The sequence below is a fragment of the Scyliorhinus torazame genome, chromosome 6, assembly GCF_047496885.1.
Source record: "Scyliorhinus torazame isolate Kashiwa2021f chromosome 6, sScyTor2.1, whole genome shotgun sequence".
Classification (NCBI taxonomy): Eukaryota; Metazoa; Chordata; class Chondrichthyes; order Carcharhiniformes; family Scyliorhinidae; genus Scyliorhinus; species Scyliorhinus torazame.
The window spans coordinates 183,992,981-184,017,651 of record NC_092712.1 but is presented as its reverse complement, the minus strand read 5'-3'; the positions used below and the strand labels follow the sequence as shown (position 1 = coordinate 184,017,651).

At 53.0% G+C, this 24,671-nt stretch overlaps 1 protein-coding gene across 6 annotated transcripts in view; it reads left to right on the top strand.

Annotated features, from left to right (window-relative positions):
- Positions 1-24,671, top strand: part of crppa (CDP-L-ribitol pyrophosphorylase A) — a 599,604-nt gene that overhangs the window by 322,567 nt on the left and 252,366 nt on the right. The window contains exon 11 of one of the 6 annotated variants that reach the window (XM_072509161.1): positions 1,198-1,259. The exons of 4 other annotated variants lie outside the window; for them this stretch is intronic. In XM_072509161.1, the coding sequence (XP_072365262.1) occupies positions 1,198-1,218 (21 nt within the window). In that variant the 3' untranslated portion in view covers positions 1,219-1,259. Of the gene's footprint in view, positions 1-1,197; positions 1,265-24,671 lie in introns of all 6 variants that reach the window. One more of the 6 variants, XM_072509162.1, reaches the window with a different exon arrangement.

Here is a 24,671-nt window from a genome sequence, read left to right as displayed (position 1 = left end):
TGTGATTGACAGTGTTTTAATTAAGATACTGACAGTGATGGTGCAATTAACGAATTCCAACCATCCCCTCCCACCCTCACCTAAGCAGAGAAGGAGCCCATCATGCCTGTGCCACCTCCTTAAAGAAGCTATTCGGCCAATCCCGTTCCCCTGCTCTTCCCCCAGAACTCTGTAAATTTTTTCCTGTTCCAGTTCTCCTTTTGAAAGTTATTATTAAATCTGCTTCCATCACTCTGTGGGCGGCACGGTAGCACAGTGATTAGCACTGTTGGTTCACAGCGCCAGGGTCCCAGGTTCGATTCCCGGCTTGGGTCACTGACAGTGCGGAGTCTGCACATTCTCCCCGTGTCTGCGTGGGTTTCCTCCGGGTGCTCCGGTTTCCTCCCACAAGTCCCAAAAGACGTGCTGTTAGGTAATTTGGACATTCTGAATTCTCCCTCGGTGTACCCGAACAGGCACCGGAATGTGGCGACTAGGGGCTTTTCACAATAACTTCATTGCAGTGTTAATGTAAGCCTACTTGTGACAATAAAGATTATTATTATTACTATTAATGTATTCTCGATTACAAGAACTCGCAACCTGAAAAAAGTCTTCCCATCATTCCTGATCTTTTTTTGCCAATTATCTGAAAGCTGTGACTCCAACCTTCCTGCCAATGCAAACCGTTATTCCTCATTTATTCTATCAAATTCTTTCAAAATTTTGAACACCTTTATCAAATACCCTCTTAAATTTCGCAACTTTAAAGGAAAACAATTTCAGCTTCTCCAGCCTCTCCACTTAACTGAAGTCCCACATCATCCTAGCAGTTTCCCCTGCACTGTTGTGACACTGGGGATTAACTTACACAGTGATTTTTGCCACTGTGTAATGAATGCAGGTTTTTTCAAGTGTAATTTGCTTCGGTTATGCCATAGGAAAGGACGCATTTGCGCAGTGGTGTGCAAGTGGGGTCTGGTGTGTTCACATGGAGTAATTTAACACCAGCAGGCCACAGTAAAAAGATTAATGTGTGACAAATACTTTGGAATTGCCTCAATAAAATGGGATTTGGAATTACCTCAATAAAATGGGATACACTAGATATGCAGGATTCTGCAGTAAGTCCTTGCTTTTTTTTTAACGGATTACAATGGTGCCTTATGCTGTAGTTTGCTAGCAATCGTTTTCCTGTCTGTGTAACTTATTCTGCAGGTCTGTGAAGCTGCTCAATAAATCTTTGACATCGGGCAGAAGTGCAAAACCCCAGAAAAACTGTAAGGTTTGTTTCTTTAATTCCCCTCACTATTTTTTGTTTCCCTCTATTTTCTCATCTGTCTTTCAGGTCTGTTATATTCCAGGATGATGTCATGTCTGCTTGTTCAGGCTGAAGAGTGTGCAGACTCTGGGCGCAATTCTCCCATCGGGAGACTAAGTCCCGACGCCGGAGTGAAAACCGGAGTGTTTCACTGCGGCGTCGGAGGCCGTTCCCAGCCCCCTATTCTCCCGCCCCCGGGGGGCTAGGAGCGGCGCCACGACATTTACGCGGGCCGGGCCTTGGCGCCGCGTAAATGACGTCACCCGCACACGCGCGGATTGGCCCGCGGCCGCCCCGCAAGAAGATGGCGGATCGATCTTGCGGGGCAGCGGAGGAAAGGAGGTCCTCCTTCAGAGAAGCTGGCCCGCCGATCGGTGGGCACCGATTGTGGGCCAGACCCTTTTTGAGGCCCCACCTGGTGCAGGAACCCCACTCGCCCGCCCACAGTCTGCCCCCCCCCAGCGTTCACGCGCTGGTCCCGTCGGCAGCGACCAGGTGTGGATGGTGCTGGCGGGAACCTGTCGTGTTGGGCAGGCCGCTCGGCCCATCCGGGCCGGAGAATCGCCGCTCGCCCGTTACAAATGGCAAGCGGCGATTCTTCCAGCGGCCAGCCGTGATTCGCGCCACGTGGTTTGAGAGGGGTGGGAGAATCGCGTCGGGACGGCGTGGACGGACTCGTGTGGCGCCCGGGCGATTCTCCCACCCAGCGTGGGGGGGGAGAATTCCACCCTCTATATTTTGCACAATCATGGAACTGTCTTCCTTATCCCACATTCAGTCTGCCATTTTGCCACACAGTAATATTGTCTGCGGTGTCTGGTAACACTGTCAAAATGTTCAATTTATCTTTTCGTTATCCTCAAAGAACTGGGGCGGAATTCTCCCCCCCCCATGCCGGGTGGGAGAATGCCCGGGCGCCGCGCGGGTCCCGCTACACCGTCCCGACTCCTGCACGCGATTCTCTCCACCCCCCCAAACCGGCGCGGCGAGAATCACGGCTGGCCGCTGGGAGATTCGCCGCTTAGCGTTGGTAATGGGTGAGCGCCGATTCTCCGGCCCGCATGGGCCGAGCGGCCTGCCCAACACGACAGGTTCCCGCCGGCGCCATCCACACCTGGTCGCTGCCGGCGGGAAGAACACGGGAACGCCGGGGGGGGGGGGGGGGGCTGTGGGAAGGGGGGTTCCTGCACCGGGGGGGGACTTAAAAGGGGCCTCTCTGAAGGAGGACCTCCTTTCCTCCGCTGCCCCGCAAGATCGATCCGCTATCTTCTTGCGGGTCGGCCGCGGGGAGGACGTCATTTACACGACGCCGGTCGCGTCATTTACAAAAGCGGCGCCAAGGCCCGGTGCGTGTAAATGGCGCGGCGCCGCTCCTATCCCCCCGGGGGCGGGAGAATAGGGGGCTGGAAACGGCCCCCGACGCCGGAGTGAAACACTCCGGTTTTCAGTCCGGCGTCGGGCCTTAGTCTCCCGATGGGAAAATTGCGCCCCTGGGCTTTGCTCGTGGGGAATGTCGACTGTACAATTGGGCATGGATGTCAGCAAGCCTAATTTACATTATATCAGAAAGAATATGCCATGTCCTTTGGACGTCATGCTGATGGTTTGGGAATACTAACTCTTGATGTCGCTGAAAAGGCCAAGGCACCACATCTGTTGGGGTCAATTAATGAAGCACTGGAGAAGGGGGAGTTGCTGGATGCAATGACAGAGGCAGTAATCACACTAATCCCGAAAAAGGGGAAGGAGCCGATGGAATGTTGGTTATATAGGACCATATCACTATTGAACACGGATATGAAAGTATTGGCTAAGTTGTTGGTGGGGAGGATGGACGAGTGTACCCCCGGGGTAGTGGCAGGGACGGGGTGGGGGGGGGGGAAGGTTTACACCCCTCCTCTTTTCCTTTTTTGTGGCTTTCCTATCTTTGTTCCGTCTTCTCCTTGCCCTCCCCCCCCCTCCCTCCTACCCCCTGGATTGTGCAGTCCTTTGGTTCCTCATCTATCTTGGGTTTTTACCCCTCTCTTCCCTCTTTTTCTTCCTCTCTTTCCCGTATTCTTCACTTACTCCTCTGATGCGACCATCAATTCACTCGAAGACACATGGAGAAGTAAACCGTGGTTTTAATCAGCTTAGAACTGAGCCTGCCTGTGACCGGTACAACACTGAAGGCGGCCCCGCAGGTCAGCAGCTCTTATACTTCCTGTAAATGGGGTGGAGCCATTGGCGGAGCCCGAAGATGCCCCAACATATCCCCTGTGGGTGAAGCCACACAATGGTCCATAGGTAGAGCCCACAGGGTTAATAACATAACATAGTGCACTGGTGAATTATCAGTAATTATACATTCACCACATTCACCCCCTGTTTAAAAATGAAGTCCGGCGGGGGTGACGGGCTCATAGATTTAGTCGGTCTGGTGTCCGGATCGTACGTTGCGACCCCCGAAGCACTGGTGTTGCAGCTGCTTCGGGTGGCTGTGGAAGTGGGTCCGGAGCAGGCACAGGCGTGGACTCCAGGAGCGGCTCTTCCGGAGCTTCATTCCTGTGGACCGGTGCGGCGGGTGGGAGGGAGCGCGGGAACCATAAAGGGGTGGGGGCGCTGAACATGGGAGGTTGGACGGGACATTGTGTGGGGGATGCAGTAGTGGGAGTGGTGATGGAGCCTGTGGGCGGCAGGTCCTGGAGGGAGACGGTATCTTGCCAGCCATCGGTTTGTTCGACGTACGCATAGTGTGGGTTGGAGTGCAGGAACTGGACCCTCTCTACCAGGGGGTCGGTCTTATGAGTCCGAACATGTTTTCGGAGGAGGATTGGACCCGGTGTCATCAGCCAGGGCGGAAGAGAGGCCCCTGCGGTAGCTCCCCTAGGGAAAACAAACAAACGGTCATGAAGAGTCTGGGGCGAAATTCTCCCCCAACGGCGCGATGTCCGCCAACTGGCGCCCAAAACGGCGCCAATCAGACGGGCATCGCGCCGGCCCAAAGGTGCGGAATGCTCCGCATCTTTGGGGGCCGAGCCCCAACATTGAGGTGCTAGGCCGGCTCCGGAGGGATTTCCGCCCTGCCAGCTAGCGGAAATGGCATTTGTTGCCCCGCCAGCTGGCGGAAATGGCGTTTGTTGCCCCGCCAGCTGGCGCGGAAATGCGGCGCATGCGCGGGAGCGTCAGCGGCCGCCGACAGTTTCCCGCGCATGCGCAGTGGGGAGAGTCGCTTCCTCCTCCGCCATGGTGGAGACCGTGGCGAAGGCGGAAGGGAAAGAGTGCCCCCACGGCACAGGCCCACCCGCGGATCGGTGGGCCCTGTTCGTGGGCCAGGCCACCGTGGGGGCACCCCCCGGGGTCAGATCGCCCCACGCCCCCCCCAGGACCCCGGAGCCCGCCCACGCCGCCTGGTCCCGCCGGTAAATACCAGCTTTGATTTACGCCGGCGGGACAGGCAATCTCTGGGCGGGACTTCGGCCCATCCGGGCCGGAGAATTGAGCGAGGGGTCCCGCCAACCGGCGCGGCCCGATTCCCGTCCCCGCCCAATCTCCGGTACCGGAGACTTCGGCGGGGGTGGGGCGGGATTCACGGCGGCCAACGGCCATTCTCCGACCCGGCGGGGGGTCGGAGAATGACGCCCCAGGTTTGTGGCCGTGCAAACGAGGGACCTAATAGAGTGGAGCGCATCGGGGAGGACCTCCTGCCAGTGAAAAACTGGGAGATTCCTTGACCGCAGGGTCAGTAGGACGGTCTTCCAGACCGTCGCGTTCTCCCTCTCCACCTGCCCGTTTCCCCTGGGGTTATAACTGGTAGTCCTGCTCGAGGTGATGCCCTTACTGAGCAGGTACTGACGCAGTTCGTCGCTCATGAACGACGAGCTCCTGTCGCTGTGGACATAACTGGGGAAACCAAACAGGGTGAAGACACTATGCAGGGCTTTAATGACAGTGGGGTTGGTCATATCAGGGCAGGGGATGGCAAACGGGAAGCGGGAGAACTCATCTATGATGTTAAGGAAGTACGTGTTGCGGTTATTGGAGGGGAGGGGCCCTTTGAAATCGATACTGAGGCGTTCAAAGGGCCGGTGGGCCTTATCTGGTCGATAGAAGTGCAGTTTACACTCTGCACAAATTTGGCAGTCTCCGGTTATAGCTCTGACCTCCTCGGTGAAGTAGGGCAGGTTGCGGGCCTTGATGTAACGGGCGAGCCGGGTGACCCCCGGGTGGCAGAGGTCATCGTGGATAGCCCGTAGTTGGTCATCTTGCGCGCTGGCGCATGTGCCGCGGGACAGGGCATCTGGGGGCTCGTTGAGCTTCCCAGGACGATATACTATATCGTAGTTATAGGTGGAGAGTTCGATTCTCCACCTCAAAATCTTATCATTCTTGATCTTGCCCCGCTGCGTATTGTTTAACATGAAGGCAACCGATCGTTGGTCGGTGATGAGGGTAAACCTCCTACCAGCGAGGTAATGCCTCCAGTGCCGCACGGCTTCCACGATGGCTTGGGCTTCTTTTTTGACCAAGGAGCGTCGAATTTCGGATGTGGTGAGGGTGCGTGAAAAAAACGCTACCGGTCTGCCTGCTTGGTTGAGGGTGGCGGCGTCTGAGGCGTCGCTCTCCACCTGGAAGGGGACGGACTCGTCCACCGCGCGCATCGCAGCTTTGGCGATGTCCGCCTTGATGCAGTTGAAGGCCTGGCGAGTGGAAAGAGGGTGGCCTTAAATAGTGGGCGGGCTTTGTCCGCATACTGGGGGACCCACTGGGCGTAACAGGAGAAACATCCAAGGCACCTCTCCAGGGCCTTGGGACAGTGAGGGAGAGGGAGTTGCAGGAGGGGGCGTATACGGTCAGGGTCAGGCCCTAGGACCCCGTTTTCCATGACGTAGCCGAGGATGGCTAGCCTGGTTGTGCGGAAAACGCATTTCTCCGTGTTGTAGGTGAGGTTGAGTTTTTGGGCGGTTTGGAGAAATCGGTGGAGGTTGGCGTCGTGGTCCTGCTGATCATGGCCGCAGATGGTGACATTGTCCAAGTACGAAAACGTGGCCCGCAGCCTGTACTGGTCCACCATTCGGTCCATCGCTCGTTGGAACACCGAAACCCCATTCGTGACGCCAAAGGGGACCCGGAGGAAATGGAAAAGGCGGCCGTCTGCCTCAAACGCCGTGTAGTGGCGGACCTACGGGCAGATTGCAGACTTCAGATCCATCATGGAGAACACGCGGTAGTGCGCGAACTGATTTACCATGTCTGCAATCCGGAGAAGGGGGTATGCATCGAGTTGCGTAAACCGGTTAATGGTCTGGCTGTAATCAACCACCATCCGGAACTTTTCCACCGTCTTGACGACCACCACCTGAGCTCTCCAGGGGCTATTGCTGGCCTCTATGACCCCCTCCCGCAAGAGACGCTGGACCTCGGACCTAATGAACGTCCTGTCCTGCATGCTGTACCACCTGCTTCTGGTGGCTACTGGCTTGCAATCGGCGGTGAGGTTTGCGAAGGAAGGTGGGGGGGATGATTTTTAGGGTCGCGAGGCTGCATATGGTGAGCGGGGGCAGGGGCCCACCGAACTTAAGAGTTAGGGTCCTGAGGTTGCACTGGAAGTCGAGTCCCAAAAGGAGAGGAGCGCAGAGGTCTGGGAGCACATATAGTTGGAAATTAGTGTACTCAGCGCCCTGTATCGCTAGGGTTGCAGTAGTGCACCCTTGGATTTGCACCGAATGCGACCCAGAGGCGAGGGATATGGTTTGTTGCGTCGGGAATATTGGGAGCGAGCACCGTCTTACCGTGTCCGGGTCAATGAAACTCTCTGTGCTCCCGGAGTCAAAAAGGCAAGGTGTCTCGTACCCGTTAACCCGGATGGCCATCATGGAGCTCCGGAGGTGCTTAGGTCACGACTGGTCCTGGGTGACCGCACTGAGGTGTGGGTAGCCGGCGGCATGATCGGAGGTGCTGGGGCGGCCCCGCGATGGCTGTCCGTGTAGGTCATACGCGTTGAGCGGCGTAGCAGATGGTGGCCAAGATGGCGACCCCGTTGGTCGAGCGTGGCGGGCAGTGAGGAAGATGGCGTCCAAGATGGCGGCCCCCATGGATCGCACGTGGCTGGCCGCGTGGGGGAGGATGGCCAGGATGGCGGCCCCTGTGAGTCGCACATGTTATGCGGAGTCGGCAGACACGCTGCCACCTTGCGGGGTCTGTGGGCCTGTGAGTCTGTGGATCGGGTCTGTGAGTTCGAGTTCTTAGACCTGGCCAGGCAGACCTTGGCGAAATGTCCTTTTCGCCCGCAGCTGCTGCAGTTCGTGTTGCGGGTCAGGCAGTGTAGTCGGGGGTGTTGGTACTGGCCACAAAAGTAGCAGGGTAGCCCCCCATGATGGGCGGGCGGCCGCGTGGTACAGGCCTGGGATAGTCTCGGGTCGGGGCCCACGAGGGGGTCGCATGATCGGCCGGGAACGCAGTAAGGTTCTGAAAAGCGGCCTCCAGAGAGGTAGCCAGTTTTACCGTGTCGTCCAGGTCCTGGGTCCCTTTTTCGAGCAGGCGCTGTCTCACATAGTTCGATCGGACCCCCGCCACATAAACGTCTCGGACGGCGAGCTCCATGTGCTGAATGGCTGTAACGGCCTGGTAGTTACAGTTGCGCGCGAGGGCTTTGTGGTCGCGTAGGTAATCATCTAGCGACTCCCCGGGGCGCTGGCGGCGAGTGGTGAAGACGTGTCGCGCGTATACCTCGTTCACAGGCCGCACATAGAGGCGTTCGAGTAGTGCGAGGGCCTCTGTGTAGGAAGCGGCTTCGTCGAGCTGGACAGAAATGCGATGGCTCACCCGTGCGTGGAGGAGGCTCAGCTTCTGTTCGTCAGTGACGGATGGCGTAGACGACGCGGCGAGATAGGCCTTGAAGCATCGAATCCAATGTGAAAAAATGTATTTTGCCTCCGCGGCCTGTGGATCGAGTTCCAGTCTGTCAGGTTTGAGGGCTGATTCCATAGTAGTATTTTAAGCTGATTAAATTGATGCGACCATCAATTCACTCGAAGACACGTGGAGAAGTAAACCGTGGTTTTAATCAGCTTAGAACTGAGCCTGCCTGTGACCGGTACAATACTGAAGGTGGCCCCGCAGGTCAGCAGCTCTTATACTTCCGTACGTGCCCCAACATATCCCCTGTGGGTGAAGCCACACAATGGCCCATAGGTAAAGCCCACAGGGTTAATAACATAACACAGTGCACTGGTGAATTATCAGTAATTATACATTTACCACATCCTCGTTGCTCTCCTCGAACAGGTTTTGGAACAGGCTGACAAACTGCCCCCATGTATCTAGGAAGCATTCCTCCGACCCTCGGATGGCATACTTAATCTTCTCCAGGTGGAGAAATTCCAAAAGATCTGCCAGCCAGTCTGCAGCTGTGGGTGGTGCTGCTGACCGCCAGCCGAGCAGGATTCTCCGGCGTGCAATTACGGAAGTGAAAGCAAGGGCTTTGCCTCCCCTTCCCCATGTGTAACTCTGGCTGCTCCATTACCCTGAAGATTGCCACAATTGGGCATGGCTTCACCCTCACCCCCCACAACCTTGGACATTGCCTCAGGACATTGTCCAGAACCCAGCAAGTTTGTGACAAGCCCAGAACATGTGGGTGTGGTTGGCCGGGCCCCCCTGGCACCGCTCACATTTGTCCTCCACCTCCGGGAAGAACCTGCTCATTCGGGTTCTGGTCAGGTGTGCTCTGTGCACCACTTTGAGCTGCATTAGGCTGAGCCTTGCGCAGGCGGAGGTGGAGTTAGCCCTGCTCAGTGCTTTGCTCCAGAGTCCCCACTCTACCTCTGAACTCAGCTCGTCCTCCCATTTTGTCCGGTCTCGTCCAGTGGTGTCCAAGCTCTGTCCAGTAGCTGTCCATATATTTTCCCACATAGTCCCCCCCTTCTTGCTTCTTGTGCCTATCAGGTCCTCTAGTAGTGTGGTTTGGGGGCCTCGGGTTATTCTACTGTCTCCTTGCGTAGGAGGTGTTTTATTTGTGAATGTCTCATTTCCTGTCCTTTTGTTAGTTTCCAATTCCTCGTCCGTTCGTCCAGTGTCGCCAGTCTGTGCCCTATGTAGAAGTCCCTGACAGTCAGTGTGCCCCTGTCCCGCCTCCATCTTTTGAATGTGGTGTCTAGCATGGCTGGGGGGAATTTGTGATTGCCGCAGATGGGGGCCATGGGGGACATCTTAATTAGCCTGAAGTGTTGTCTCAGCTGGGCCCACGGTCTCAGTGTGGCCACTACCACATGGCTCGTTGTGTATCTTGTTGAGAGGGATGGGAGTGCTGCTGTGGCCAGGGCCCAGAGGGTCGTTCCTTTACAGGAAGTCTCCTCCATCTGTACCCACTCTGTGCCGGATTCATGTACCCATCCCCTCATTCTTTCTGCCATTGCTGCCCAGTGGTAGTGTTGTAATTCGGTAAAGCCAAGCCCCCCTTTGATTTTCCTTCTTTGCAATGCCGATTTGGGAATTCTCGGGTTCTTACCCCCCCCTCTCCCTCACCAACGCCATGATTAGACTGTCTACATTTTGGAAGAATGCCTTGGGGATGAAGATCGGTATGGATCTAAACAGGAAGAGGAACCTCGGCAGTACGTTCATCTTGGTCATCTGCACTCTCCCTGCCAGGGACAGTGGAAGTGAGCCCCATCTCTGTAGGTCCTTTTTTACTTCCTCCACCAGGCTGGTCAGGTTCCACTTGTGGATCTGTGTCCAGTCTCTGGGTATCTGGATCCCCAGGTAACGGAATTTGTTCTGGGCCGTCTAAACTGGAGCCCCTCCAGCTCTGCCCCTCCCCCATTTGGGTTCACTGCAAATGCCAAACTTTTGCCCAGGTGAGATTTGTAGCCCGAAAAGGTTCCAAACTCTTTAAATATTTGCAGCATTGCCTTCAGTCCCTTCTGTGGCTTCAAGACATAGAGGAGCAGGTCATCTGCATAGAGTGAAACTCTGTGTTCTCTGTCTCCTCTCCGGATGCCCTTCCAGCTTTTCGCATCCCTCAAGGCTATCGTCAGGGGTTCGATCGCTAGCGCGAACAAGAGTGGGGACAGGCGGCAGTCCTGTCTTGTTCTTCCCTGTAGCTGGAAGTATTCAGAGATGGTGGTGTTAGTTTGGATGCTTGCCTTGGGCGCCTTGTACATGAGTCTTACCCAGGTGGGGGGGGTGGTCATTATTATGTTCAGCAACCGCCTGATGTTCGCTGTGAGCTACCTACCCTTGACAAAGCCGGTTTGGTCCTCTGCGACCACCTCTGGTACGCAGCCCTCCAGCCTTTTGGCCAGGAGCTTTGCGAGTATTTTCGTGTCCACATTCAGCAGTGAAATGGGTCTGTATGATCCTCATTCCGTCGGGTCTTTGTCTTTTTTGGGTATCAGTGATATTGTGGCCTGCGCTAGCGTGGGGGCAAAGTTTCCCTTGCCAGCGAGTCCGCGAACATGTCCCTTAGGTGTGGGGCCAGGACAGGCGCAAATCTTTTGTAGAAGTCCGCCGGGAACCCATTGGGTCCCGGTGCCTTCCCCGCTTGCATGAAGCAGATGCTCTCCGTGATTTCTCCCAGATCTGTTGGTGCTTCCAGCTCCCCCCCTTCTGTCTTCCCCACAACTGGTAATTCCAATCCGTCGAGGAACTGTTTCATCCCCGTCGGGGGGCTCGGAGGTCTACAATCCCCGGAGAAGGTCTACAATGCCCGATTGACCTCCTTTGGTTCTGTTACCAGTCTGCCTCTGCAATTCTTTACCTGCGCTATTTCCCTCGTGGCTGCCTGCTTTCTCAACTGTGAGTCAATAGGCGGCAAGCCTTGTCTCTGTGTTCGGAGAAGGTCCCCCGTGCTTGGCGGAGTTGGCACACTGCTTTCCTAGTGGATAGCAGGTTAAAGGCCATTTGCAGCTTTTTCCTCTCTGCCAGCAGCTCTACGGTCAGGGCCTTGGAGTACTTTCAGTCAACTTCCAGAATGGAGTCCACTAGTTGATGCCTGGCCACCCTCTCTTCCCTTTCTCTGCATGCCTTGGAGGCTATGATCTCTCCTCTAATCATGGCATTCAGTGCATCCCAAAACGTGGAGGGGTGTGACCTCCCCGTTTTAGTTGTTGCTAACGTAATCGCCTATGGCCCGCGATGTTTTTTGGCAGAAGGCCTTGTCGGCCAGGAGGTCCGTGTCCAGCCTCCATAAGGGGCGCTGGGAATGGCCCGTCTCCAACCTCACATCCATTTAATGTGGAGTGTGGTTGGAGATAACGATCGTGGAGTATTCCACTTCCGTGATGCCTGGAAGTACCGATTTCCCCTCTGCAAAGAAGTCGATACGGGTGTATACCTTGTGCACTTGTGAAAAGTATGAAAATTCCTTCTCTCCCGGGTGCAGGAACCTCCATGGATCCACCGCCCCCATCTGGTCCATAAATGCTCCCAGTTCCCTAGCCATGCCAGTCTTTTTCCCTGTTCTGGGGTTTGATCTGTCGGTCAGTGGGTCCAGCACGCAGTTAAAGTCACCCCACATAATCAGTCGATGTGTGTCAATGTTGGGGATTTATGCTATGGTCTTCTTTATGAATTCTGTGTGGTCCCAGTTGGAAGCATACACATTTACCAGCACCACCGGTGCCTCTTCCAGGAGATCGCTGACCATGACGTACCGTTCCCCTGGGTCCGTAACTGTCTTGGTTTCTGTAAACCTCGCCCCAGCAGCCCTCATTCTGTACCTGAGCTGCTGGGGGAAACATCTAGCTTATTAAAGCCTTCAGTTGGACTACAACCTCGCTTTAGTGGTCATTGATCGTGCATTATAAGTCCAGTCGTTGGGGCTGTCGTCGAATTCTTGTGGACCGCCTGAGAGGTGGAGGCGGGGATGATGGTGTCTTGACAGGTTGGCATGAAGCCAGATTGGTGGCCTCGTGGAGCGAGGTGTTCGGATAAGGCAGAACGACATCTCGGAACGTGAGATCCGGTGGTGGGCAGGCAAGTTTGCATAGTGCCCTTCTGTTGAGCCTGACAATGGATCCATCAGCCATGCGAACCACAAACAACCTCGGAGCAGCCTGTCGAACAACAACAGCTGGAGCTGACCAGCCTCCACCAGGCAAGTTGACGCGAACAGCGTCCTTCGGAGAGATCACGGGCAGATCAGTAGCATGAGCATCATATGTCAGCTTTTGCCGGGTCTGATCTGCTGCATCTTTTGCAGCACTGGAAGGTGATCCAGGTCAGGTACATGAATGGCCGGATCAGTTTTCGGCCGCTTCGTTTTCCCGACTGTGGTGCGCATGTGTGGGACCCCTGCAAAAGTGCACGAAATGGCTGCCTTCATCGATGCTCAGGCACAGCAGTCAGGCGATGGCCTGTACACGCTCAGCCTCATGGGAGGCACGTTGGTCCTGCTCTGACGATTTAAGGCGGGAATAGTGACTTTTCGCCTGTTCGTGGACTTTGCACGTCTCGATGGCCACTGGCAGGGTCATATTTTTTATTTTTAGGAGCTGCTCCCGCAGGGCGTCGGAGTGGGCGCTAAACACGATCTGATCCCTGATGAGGGAGTCAGCGGTGCCACCGTAGTTGCAGCAATGCGCTAGAATGGACAGATGAGTGAGCAAAAAATGGAAAAGCTCATCCTTACCCTGAAGGTGCTGCTGGAAGACATAACGCTCGAAGCTTTCGTTCGTCTTGACCTCACAGTGACTGTCGAATTTGGCTAAGACGGTCTGGAACTTGGTCTTGTCCTCACCATTGGCAAAAGTGAGCGAATTGAAGATTTAGATGGTCTGGTCCCACGCAGTAGACAGTAGCAGCGCAGCTTTTCGGGCATCGGACGCACTTTCGAGGCTCGAGGCCTCAAGGTATAGACTGAATTTCTGCTTGAAGACCCACCAGTTGGCGCTAATGTTCCCGGAGATCCGGAGCTGTGGAGGTGCCAGGATCTTTTCCATGCCGCTGGAAGTCAGTTGCTGGTCGTCAGTGAATTTTCGAAGGTAAATTACTTAGAAGCAGTAGCCACACCTGGTATCATGTGTTATTCACCCTGGGGTAACACAAACTGCAACACGATGCAGTTAAATGATCAAGCATACACCAAACGTAGGCATTAGTTCAATAAGATTTATTGAACTACAGTTACGAAGCACACAGCTGCCTGTGGGTTGACTCTCTACTACTCTAAGTAAACTAACATTAACTATCTAGACCAGGCTGGCTCTGATCCACGTGTAGAAGGCATTGAATGATTTGTACACCCTGACTGTCACTACAGTTGTCATCAGTGGAAAGAGGCAGAGTGCTGATGCCTCGTGTGTTTTATAATTGGAAGCCTCCCCTCTGGTGTTCTGTCTGGTGATTGGCCGTGTTTTGTTCTGTAGGTTGATTGGCTCACCTGGGTGTCTGTCACTGCCTGCTTTTACCTCATGATGTGCATGGGTGCATATTATGACAGTCGCCACTCTCACCATGTGGTCGGGCCCCAGCACTCCGGGGTTTCCCTTTGTCCATGGGGCACCCAACATGGCCGCCAACTATGTGTACGCCACGTGGATGCGTCCCTGCCCTCCGGGCTCTGTCTTCACCCTGAGGCCCTCCCGAGTGGCTACTTGCAGCCTGGCTCCTCGACCTGCTCCATGCCTGCTGAGGTCTGCGTCCATTCAGTTTCTCGTCCGCAACCTTCCGTTTGCTTCTTTTCTGTCCTGCTCGAGCGCCCCAATGTCTTGGTGCACCCTTATTCTATGCCCTTCCCACGAGCATGGTTTTGTCTGGCCGGTCCACTTTAAGATTTTTTCTCAGTCCCGGAACCATTGCAGTTTTGCGATAATTGCCCTGGGCTGCTCCTGGGACTTTGGGCGTGGGCCGAAGGGACCTGTGCTGGGGGTTTAGAAAGTCCTCCCTCCCCATTAGCTTGTCCAGCATTTGGGCGATGTAGCCCATTGGGCCTCTATCCTCTATCCCCTCTGGCAGACCCACAAATCTGAGGTTCTGCCATCTGGACCTATTTTCCTGGTCCTCCACTTTCCCTCTTCGGCTCCCCTGGGCCGTCACCAACCGTCTCACTTCGGTTTCCAGAGCTACAATCCTGTCGCTCTGGTCCGAAACAGCTTTCTCCAACTCCAGGATTGTTTTTATCTGTGCCTCCACCTTCCTTCCCAGGCCTTCTACGGTGCGCTGCAATGTGTTTGTCACCTCCAGCATCACCTCCTTCATCATCAAGTGGGGCTCCATGCTGATCGCCTCTTTCATGGCGTTCAACTCCTTATTCAGCATGCTTCTCCATTCGTCCCCCTGTGCGGAGCGGGGGGGGGGGGGGGGGGGGCGAGGTGGTCGCCGCGTCCTGCTCCACTGTTCAGTTCGCCAGCTTTTCCCCCTCGCCTAAACACCGCCTCGCCTCGTGTGGCCGCCTGTCTGCGCGCCCGCTGTTTCAGCCCCTTTCCTTCGCTGCTGCTCCTAATATCTCGCTGTCCCCTCGGTTTGTTATTGCCAGGCATGTTTCTCTCTTGCGTCTTTCATCTTTGGGTGGATTTTGGTGGGCTTTTTAAGCCAAAATTACCGATTAAATTGCCTCTGTTGGGTTCGTTTGGGAGGAGAGTCACCTGATGTGCGTCTGCTCAGCACATCGCCACCACTGGAAGTCCCAGTAGTTAGGACTTTTAATGCAGTATTGTGCTGCACAATATGGATCAGGATGAATGAATTAAATCAACTACACAGCATGCAACAAACCACTTACTAAACTGGCCAGCAATAGGACAATGAATATATTTAATTCTAAGTTGCGTGCTTCAAAATGCAACGTATGTATGACACCATTGTATTATTCCACTCCACAAAGAAAACTAGACTGGGTTTTGTGCATTCAAAGTCAACAAACCAAGGCGTTGGACCATAGAATCAAACAACATTGCATAGTTCTGTGAACTGAAGGGACATTCTCTGAAATTTGCAGAAGGATTCTTTGGTGCTTGGAACCACTGTAATTAATGGCCTGGGTATTGTGGTTAGTGTTGGTGGAATGGTGCTCACCGTTTACCTCCATGACAGCCACCCACAAGGTCTTTGCAGGTCTCTCAGCAGAGACTTTGCCAATCCAAGTTCTACAGCGCATTGCCCTTCACAGGGGATGTGTGAGGTCTGTGAACAGTACAAGAAACAGTGAGGGTTTTCAACCAATCAAACTGAAGAATCTTCACCGAAACTCACATTTAATCTAAAAAATATAAATCAGCAAGTTTAGATAGGTTAAGTAATGTACAGGATGTTAAATAAAGGTTGGGAAGGACAGATGGGATTAAGGGAGAGATAAAAGAGTTTAGGGCCCATGCAAGGTCTTCAATGGTATAGCGATTAAAATCAGTGAGGCACAAGAGACCAGAATTGGAAGAGGCGAGATATCTTGCAGGGTTGTGGGACTGGAGCAGATTACAGAAATAGGAGGCAGTGCCATGGATGGATTTGAAAAGCAGGGTTCGAATTTAACAATCAAAATGTTGCTTGACCAGGAGGCAATGAGGATCAGGAAGTACAAGGATGATAGGTGAACAAAGAAGCATTTAAATGGTTAAATGGAAGATATATTCTAAAGAAAAAAATACATTTTTGTCCTTATTAACAGGTCTCAGCTCCCTTCTGTACTTGCCTTTTGGCAATATTCTAAAGCTTATTAATGCATACTGCTAATCCAGGCATGATGCACGATCAATTGTACAAAGACTCAGGTTGGGTACAACTGTGATTTTATTGCAGTAAGATGCGTGGCCTCCTACAGCAGCTGGTGAAATGGCAGCTGAATGGAGGACACGCATATTTATACTCCTCCTCCTGGGCGGAGCCAGCAGGCAGGGGCTACCGGCGAACCTATAATGCAGGTCCTACCTTACATCCCCTAATACAGGTGTACAGTGGTTCACCACATTCACCCCCTGTTAAAAATGAGTCCGGCGGGGTGGTGTAGAACTATATACAGTATTGAAAATTATGTACAGCGTTTTATTAAAAAGTAGTGAGAAAAAAAAATGTCCTCTTGAAAGTCCGGTGCCAATTAGAGGTTCAACCGGTCTGGTGCCTTGACATTCCGCTGGGAGCGACTTAACGGTGGCGGCGATGCCGATGCTGGCGACGTCGATGCCGGCCTGATGTTAGATGACTCCGGGAGCATGCCAAAATCCTCTTCATCCTCTTGCGTGGGCAGGGGAAGGAGGGATGGACCTGGTGGGGTTAATGTTGGAAGTGCCGGGGGAAGGGAGGATGGCGCCAGGACGGGGAAGTGTGTATGGGTGGAACCTGCTGGTGCTAAGTCCCTGAGGGAGACAGTATCTTGGTGGCCATCGGGGTACGCCACATTGGCATACTGGGGGTTGGCATGGAGCAAGTGTACCCTATCAACCAATGGGTCCGCCTTGTAGAGTCGGACGTGCCTATGGAGCAGGACCGGTCCTGGAGCTGCGAGCCAAGTCGGGAGCATCACCCCGGATGTGGACTTCCTGGGGAAGGTAAAGAGACGTTCATGGGGTGTGTTATTCGTAGCGGTGCACAGTAGTGACCAGATGGAGTGTAGTGCATCAGGGAGGACCTACTGCCAGTGAGAGGCTGGGAGGCTCCTGGACCGTAGGGTCAGCTGGGACGGCCCTCCAAACCGTCCCGTTCTCGGGGGTTGTAGCTGGTCGTTCTGGAGGCTATATCCCTACTAAGCAGGAACTGACACAGCTCATCACTCATGAATGAGGATCTCCTGTCGCTGTGGATGTAGGCGGGGAAACTGAACAGAGAGAAGATTGTGTTGAGGGCCTTGATGACAGTGGCAGACGTCATATCGGGGCATGGGATGGCGAAGGGGAACCTGGAGTACTCATCCACCACACTGAGGATATACGTGTTTCGGTCGGTGGAGGGAAAGGGCCCTTTGAAATCCATGCTGAGGCGTTCAAAGGGGCGGGAGGCCTTCACCAGGCGTGCATGGTCCGACCGGTAAAAGTGCGGCTTGCACTCCGTGCAGACCTGGCAGTCCCTGGTGATTGTCCGTACTTCCTCGACGGAGTAGGGCAGATTGCGAGCCTTGACAAGATGGTACAATCGTGTGACCCTTGGGTGACAAAGGCTGTCGTGTAGGGCCCGGAGTTGGTCTACTTGTGCGCTGGCACATGTACCTCGGGATAGGGTGTCTGGGGGCCCGTTGGGTTTGCCGGGGCGATACAAGATCTCGTAATTGTAGGTGGAGAGCTCGATTCTCCACCGCAAGATTTTATCATTTTTGATCTTGCCCCGCTGCGTGTTGTTGAACATGAAGGCTACCGACCGTTGGTCAGTGAGGAGAGTGAATCTCCTGCCGGCCAGGTAATGCCTCCAATGCCGCACAGCTTCACCGATAGCTGGGGCCTCTTTTTCGACGGACGAGTGCCGAATTTCTGAGGCATGAAGGGTGCGGGGAAAGAATGCCACGGGTCTGCCTGCCTGATTGAGGGTGGCGGCAAGGGCGACGTCTGATGCGTCGCTTTCTACTTGGAAGGGCAGTATCTCATTTACTGCATGCATCCTGGCCTTGGCTATGTCTGCTCTGATACGGGCGAAGGCCTGTTGTGCCTCGGCCGTAAGGGGAAACTGGGTGGACTGTATGAGTGGGCGAGCCTTGTCCGCGTAGTTTCGGACCCACTGAGCGTAGTATGAAAAGAACCCCAGGCAGCGTTTGAGGGCCTTGGGGCAGTGGGGGAGGGGAAGCACCATGTGGGGGCGCATGCGGTCGGGATCGAGCCCCAGAACTCTGTTCTGGACCACATAGCCGAGGATGGCTAAGCGGGTCGTGCTGAACACACACTTCATATTATAAGTAAGGTTGAGGAGAGTGGCGGTGTGGAGGGATTTAGCAAGGTTGGCATCGTGGTCCTGCTGATCATGGCCGCAGATGGTGACATTGTCTAGGTACGGAAACATGGCCCGCAAACCGTACCAGTTGACCATTCGGTCCATCTCCCTTTGGAAGACCGAGACCCCGTTTGTGACGCCAAAGGGAACCCGAAGAAAGTGATAGAGACGACCGTCCGCCTCGAAGGCAGTGTATGGACGGTCCGATTTACGGATGGGGAGCTGGTGGTAGGCGGATTTTAGGTCAATCGTTGAGAAGACCCGGTATTGCGCAATCTGATTGACCATATCAGATATGCGTGGGAGGGGGTACGCGTCGAGCTGCGTGTACCGATTGATGGTCTGGCTGTACTCCACGACCATTCTGTGCTTCTCCCCAGTTTTAACAACTACCACTTGAGCTCTCCAGGGGCTGTTGCTGGCCTCGATGCTACCCTCCCGAAGCAGCCGCTGGACTTCGGACCTGATGAAGGTCTAGTCCTGGGTGCTGTACCATCTGCTCCTGGTGGCAATGGGTTTGCAATCCGAAGTTAGATTGGCAAAGAGGGAGGCGGGGTCGACCTTTAGGGTCGCGAGGCCGCACACAGTGAGGGGTGGTAGGGGCCTGCCGAATCTGAGGGTCAGGCTCTGGAGATTGCACTGGAAATCCAGGCCTAGTAATAGTGCAGCGCAGAGATTAGGAAGGACGTAGAGGCGGAAGCCGCTGAATTCAAGGCCCTGGACCGTGAGAGTGACCGTGCAGAAGCCTCGGATCGGGATGGAATGGGATCCGGAGGCCAGGGAGATCCTTTGATTGGCGGGGTGGACAGCGAGGGAGCAGCACCTTACTGTATCCGCGTGGATGAAGCTTTCGGTGCTCCCAGAGTCCAGCAGGCAAGAGGTCGCTTGGCTGTTGAATTTCACCGTAGTCGAAGCGGTTGCCAGGTTGTGTGGACGAGACTGGTCTCGCGTCATCGAGGCGAGCTGCGGTTGATCGTCACTGGTGGCAGAGGACGGAGAGCGTGGGGGGCCCAGGTCGTGGAATATCGTCGGCGTCCATACCCCGTGGGGAAGACAAGATGGCGGCGACTGAAGATCCTGCGGGGGACAAAATGGCGACGCACATTGGCCGCACGTTGCAGGGGCGGGACAAAATGGCAGCGCCCATGGGCCGCACGTTGCTGGAGCTGAACAAGATGGCGGCGCCCATGGGCCGCACGTGGACTGAGGGGGGGGGGGAGATGGCGGCGCCCACTGGCTGCGTGTGGTCCGGGGGGGTGAAGATGGCGCCGCCCATTGTGCGTGTGTCAGGGGGGAGGGGGCGATAGCGGCGACTGCGCGGGCCTGTCACACTGCGGCGAAGTGGCCCTTTTTGCTGCAGTACGAGCCGGGCAGCGTTGGCGAGGGTGCTTCTGCTGGCCGCAGAAGTAACATCGGGGACCCCAGGGTGCGCAGATTGGTGTGTCAAATTGGTGTGTGGCGCAGGCGTATTGGCTGCGTATGGCCCCGACTGGGGCGGCCATTTGCGGGGTCCAGGATGGATAGGAGGGGTGGGCCGTGTGGCTGGAGGGGTAGGCCTGAACATTATGTGAGGTGACCATCATGGAGAGCGTTAGTTTTTTTGTCTCTGCTAGGTCAAGCAGTCTTTGTCGGATGAGATCCGACCCAATCCCCATTACAAAAGCATCGCGCATGAGGAGATTAGAATATTCGGTGACCGTAGCGGCCTGACAGTCCCAGTCCCAGACGAGTGGGATTAGGGGCCGCCAGAAGTCTTCAATGGACTCACCAGGGAGTTCAGAGCGAGTGGCGAGTACGTGCCTGGCGAAGAGTGTGTTCGCTTTCTGCGCGTAGTTCTCTTTGAGGAGCGCCATGGCTTCCGCGTAGGTCGGGGCGTCCTGGATCAGAGGGAACACGCTTGAGCTCAACCTGGAATACAGGACCTTCTGTGCCTCCGTCGGTGGTGTGTTCGCTGAGTCTATGTAAGCCTCGAAACAAGCTAGCCAGTGATTAAAGTCTTTTCTGGCGTCGGTCGATTGCGGATCCAGCTGCAGGCGATCTGGTTTGATTCGGATGTCCATCTTGTAGAAAATCTTACTGCAATAAATTGATGCATGATCAATTGTACAAAGACTCAGGATGGGTACAACTGTGACTTTATTGCAGTAAGATGCGTGGCCTCCTACAGCAGCTGGCGAAATGGCAGCTGAATGGAGGACACGCATATTAATACTCCTCCTCCTGGGCGGAGCCAGCAGGCAGGGGCTACCGGCGAACCTGTAGTACAGGTCCTACCTTACATCCCCTAATACAGGTGTACAGTGGTTCACCACAAGGCATTGCTGGTATGAGCAGCATTTAATATCCACCCATATTTACTCCTGAGAAGGTGGTAGTGGGCCTTTTTCTTGAACCTCTGCAATCCATGTAAAGGTTGTTTCACTGTGCAGGAAGGTAGGACATTTCAGAATTTTGATTCAATGACCTGAAGGGGTGGAAATATATTTCCAAATCATGAGAGAGTGAGTAAGAGGGATCCAGGAAGAGATGGTATTTTCATGCACCTCGTGCCCTTATCCTTATCAGGACCAATAAACACACTGGCAGGCAAAAATATCACAGTCGTCTATAAACAGGACATTCAGCCTGCCTCATTATTCAGTTGGAAACTTGATTGATTTATAAGTCAACCCAATTGATTTATTTTTGCGCCATATTCTTCCATGCACTTACCTAACCAAAGCCTATCAATTCTGATATTGAAAGCTTCAATTCAAGAGAGCGTTATGGATTTCCCCCACCCATTGTGTGAAGAACTGCTTCCTCGTTTAACTCCTGAACAGCTTGGCTCAGATTTTAAGTCTGTCACCTTGCTCTGCAATCCTCATCTATTCCATTGAACCGAACTTTTAAACACCTTGATCAGATGATCCTGCATCACTCCAGAGAATAAAATCAAGTTTACGCGACCTAACCTCATCAATTATAATTTTAAAAAATCTGTATTCCACCCCTTCCAAGGTCACGCGTGTCATTATCTAATCTTTACTTCTTCATTTATCCTGCTATCTCCATACACTCTTCTATCTTGTGGGCCTGGAGCTCGGTATGCTTTTGCCCAGCAACTGGATTTCACCTAGATAGAAAACTCTTGACACAAACAGTGCTGAGCCAAAAGAGTTTGCAAACTCTTCATAGGAAGTCAAGAATAGAAGGCATTGAACTGTACTTGCCATCTACTAACCTAATTTTATAAAAGATCCCTTTCTTTGAATTTGGTTGTCTGATTCCTTGTTGTTTGCTCTACTGTGAACTCGAGCATGTTGTTTTCAAAATTGTGTATTATTTTGCTGATGCTATTTGTGTTAGAGACGTTACCACATTGACTTTCTTATGTTGCAGCTGCAGAGGTTTCAAGCCAAGTCCAGACTTTATGACCTGCTTGGTTTCTGAGCATCTTGGGAGTTGTATACTGCATATTTGCAGCATTCTGCCCCTTTGGTGAGCAGACATTTACCAGAACAGGAAAAAGATGTCACTCCATTCCATATACTTCTGCGGTTGCCATTGATACTCATGGATTTCATGGAAAGGTTTTCTCTCAGTGCTGTTACGTAGGATGTTCCAGGCCCCTGAACAACAAATCTTGGCTTCCTATTGTTGGGTCCGCATTGTTTTTGTGTCAAGACTTTCTCCCAGGTCATCCCTTTGCATTCGAATTGTCTATCCCCTAAATGGCAGGTGTTATGAGTGGGAGAGATTCCTGGTCAGCCATTTGATGGAAAGAAATTGGAACCACTACCATCACAGTCTATAGCTTCAGGTAACGACATGTAAGGAGAAGTGTATGTTGCCACTGCAACTTGGGACTCCTTGTGGGGCCGGTTGGCTCAGTTGGCTGGACGTCTGGCATAGATCAGACCAACAGCGCAGGATCCGATCTCCATACTGGCTGGGGTGGATTCAGGATCGTGGTGGAGGTCATGGTGCTGTGAATCAGACCTGCCTTTGGACACAGAACTCATTGAGATGAGAGCCATACCAGGTGTGGCGAGTGTGGACCTGTAATATCTTGCCAGTTTTCTTTTCCCCAATTTTCCCTCCCCTTTTCCTCAAAAACGTGTTCTCCCAGTTCTCCTTCTGAAAATGACTGTGGAAGAGCCTCATGAACGCCTCACCTTTCCAACTTTGTCCGTGGCCACACATTGGCATCCTTGCCATTTTCCCTTGCCTGTTTCCTCTCCTCCACAGTGTAAAATGCCCTTACCCTAATCGAGATGCATTCTTGCTCAATCTTCGAATTGAAACAACTCTGAAGCTTACAGAGCAAATTGCACATTTCTCCACCCTACTTGTTTTGTATTTGACTGTGGTTTCCTCAGAGCTTGGATTTTGCTGATATTTCATCTCCTAGATTCTACCGAATTGTGCAGCTTGGGCGGCATTGTGGCACAGTGGTTAGCACTGCTGTCTCACAGCACCAGGGACCTGGGATCAATTCTGGCCTTGGGTGACTGTGTGGAATTTGCACGTTCTCCCCCTTTCTGCGTGGATTTCCTCTGGGTGCTCCGGTTTCCTCCCATAGTCCAAAGATGTGCAGATTGGTGGATTGGCCATGCTAAATTACCCCTTAGTGTCTAGGGATGTGCAGGTTAGGTGATGGGGTAACGGGGATAGCGCAGGGGAATGGGCCTAGCTAGGGTGCTCTTTTAGAGGATCGGTGCAGACTCGATGGGCTGAATGGCCTCCTTCTGTACTATTGGGAGTCTATGAGAAACTTCAAGAACTGATCCAGCCCACAACAGCAAATGATGACAGAGATAACCTGAAGAATGAGTGACATCTGTGAATCAATTGGGAAGCTTTTTGGTTCTCTCAGCATTCTCTACAGGGCTCATTAAATACCCTGTTTCACGGTGGCACAGTGGTTAGCTCTGCTGTCTCACAGCACCGAGATCCCAGGTTCAATCCGGCTCTGGGTCACTGTCCGTGTGGAGTTTGCACATTATCCCCGTGTTTGCGTCGGTTTTGCCCCGACATCCCAAAAGATGTGCACGCTGGGTGAATTGGCCACGCTAAATTGCCCCTTAATTGGAAAAAATTAATTGGGTAATCTAAATTTATTTTTAAAAATACCCTGTTTCTGACTCCTTATTAGCAGAATGTTGAATCGTTCTCTCGCTGAACCTAGCACACTGCATTATCGAGGACTAATTTCAACAACTTCCTTTCCATCTTGTTCACCCAGTCATCATTGCCTCCCTGCTCTCTGCCAGTAGACTGACATTCACTACCTTTCTCCACTTGTAGATTGCCCACTCACAAATAAGGCATTTGCCATCCGCAGTCGTATTGTGGGATGACTGCCCTGACATCCAGTCTGTGACAGAAATTAGCTCACGGGTAGTGGTGGTATCGTGTCTCTTGTTGAAGATTCCCCACACGATAGTGCAAGAATACATCAGACTGTACCAGCAGTGCATGCCACCACTCTCGATCCAACAAAAACATAGAATGGTGCATGTGCCTCACTCTGGCAAAGGACTAAAGCATGAAGAGGCTCCAACTCTGAAAGTAAGATATGCCAGCAGATGGCACAGATATATGTGAATCCTGACTAACAATTTAGCTGAATCATTATTGTGGAACACTATGATCATCGAATGTCATGCTTTCAGTGCTATAGACTAAAAGAAGATCAGTCAGGGTAATCAACAGCAACAATAATTTGATTTCTGAACTGATGACACTAGCCCTATTTGATGGCATTGTTGCACTTGTACTTACCTGGCAATGACTGTGGTGAACTTTATGCAACATTTCCAGGTTAGTAGTGTGTAAGATCCAAAGCTTCGCCAAGGATACTGGCAGCTTTGTAAATCTTGAAAAACAATTGATTGTCAGCAAGGGACGTCTCTGTTTCCTCTTCAATGCTGACCTATGGGAATGATACCTTGAAGGGGTCGACAGGGTCAGCTGCTGTGCAACCGCATCAAGCCACAAAAGCTTCAGCGCTGGGCTGCTTTGTTACTTGCTTGTAGTCTCGTTTGACATTTTGGACTTCCTTTCCTGTTGCTAATTTTGGCAGTCAATTCCTAACCTCTGTCCCTTTTAGAAAAGGTTGCTGATAGGTTGAGAGCACGTCACACCTTTCCTAAAGGATGTAAATTTAACTTATCTCTGTTCTGTCACTTATATTTAAAAGAAATGAAAAAAAAAGCATTGATATAGTCGTTCCAGGAGCTCTCAAGGAGGTTTTGAAATCTTATTACTGCTATACTGTAGAAAACCTGGCAACCAATTTATGCACAGCATTCTACAAACAGAACTTTGGTATGAGCAGACCATTTGTTTTACTCATGTTTGTTCAGGGATAAATATTGTCCAGGACACTGGGAAGAATTCTCCCCCGTCTCGTCTTTGAATATTGCCATTGGAGATCTTTTACAACCCACCTCATAAGGCAGATGGAGCCTCAGCTTCACCTTTCATGACACAGACACAGAGGATTTCCAGCCCTGCTACTGTAATCCATTCAAATCACCATTGACTTTGGAGGAACAGG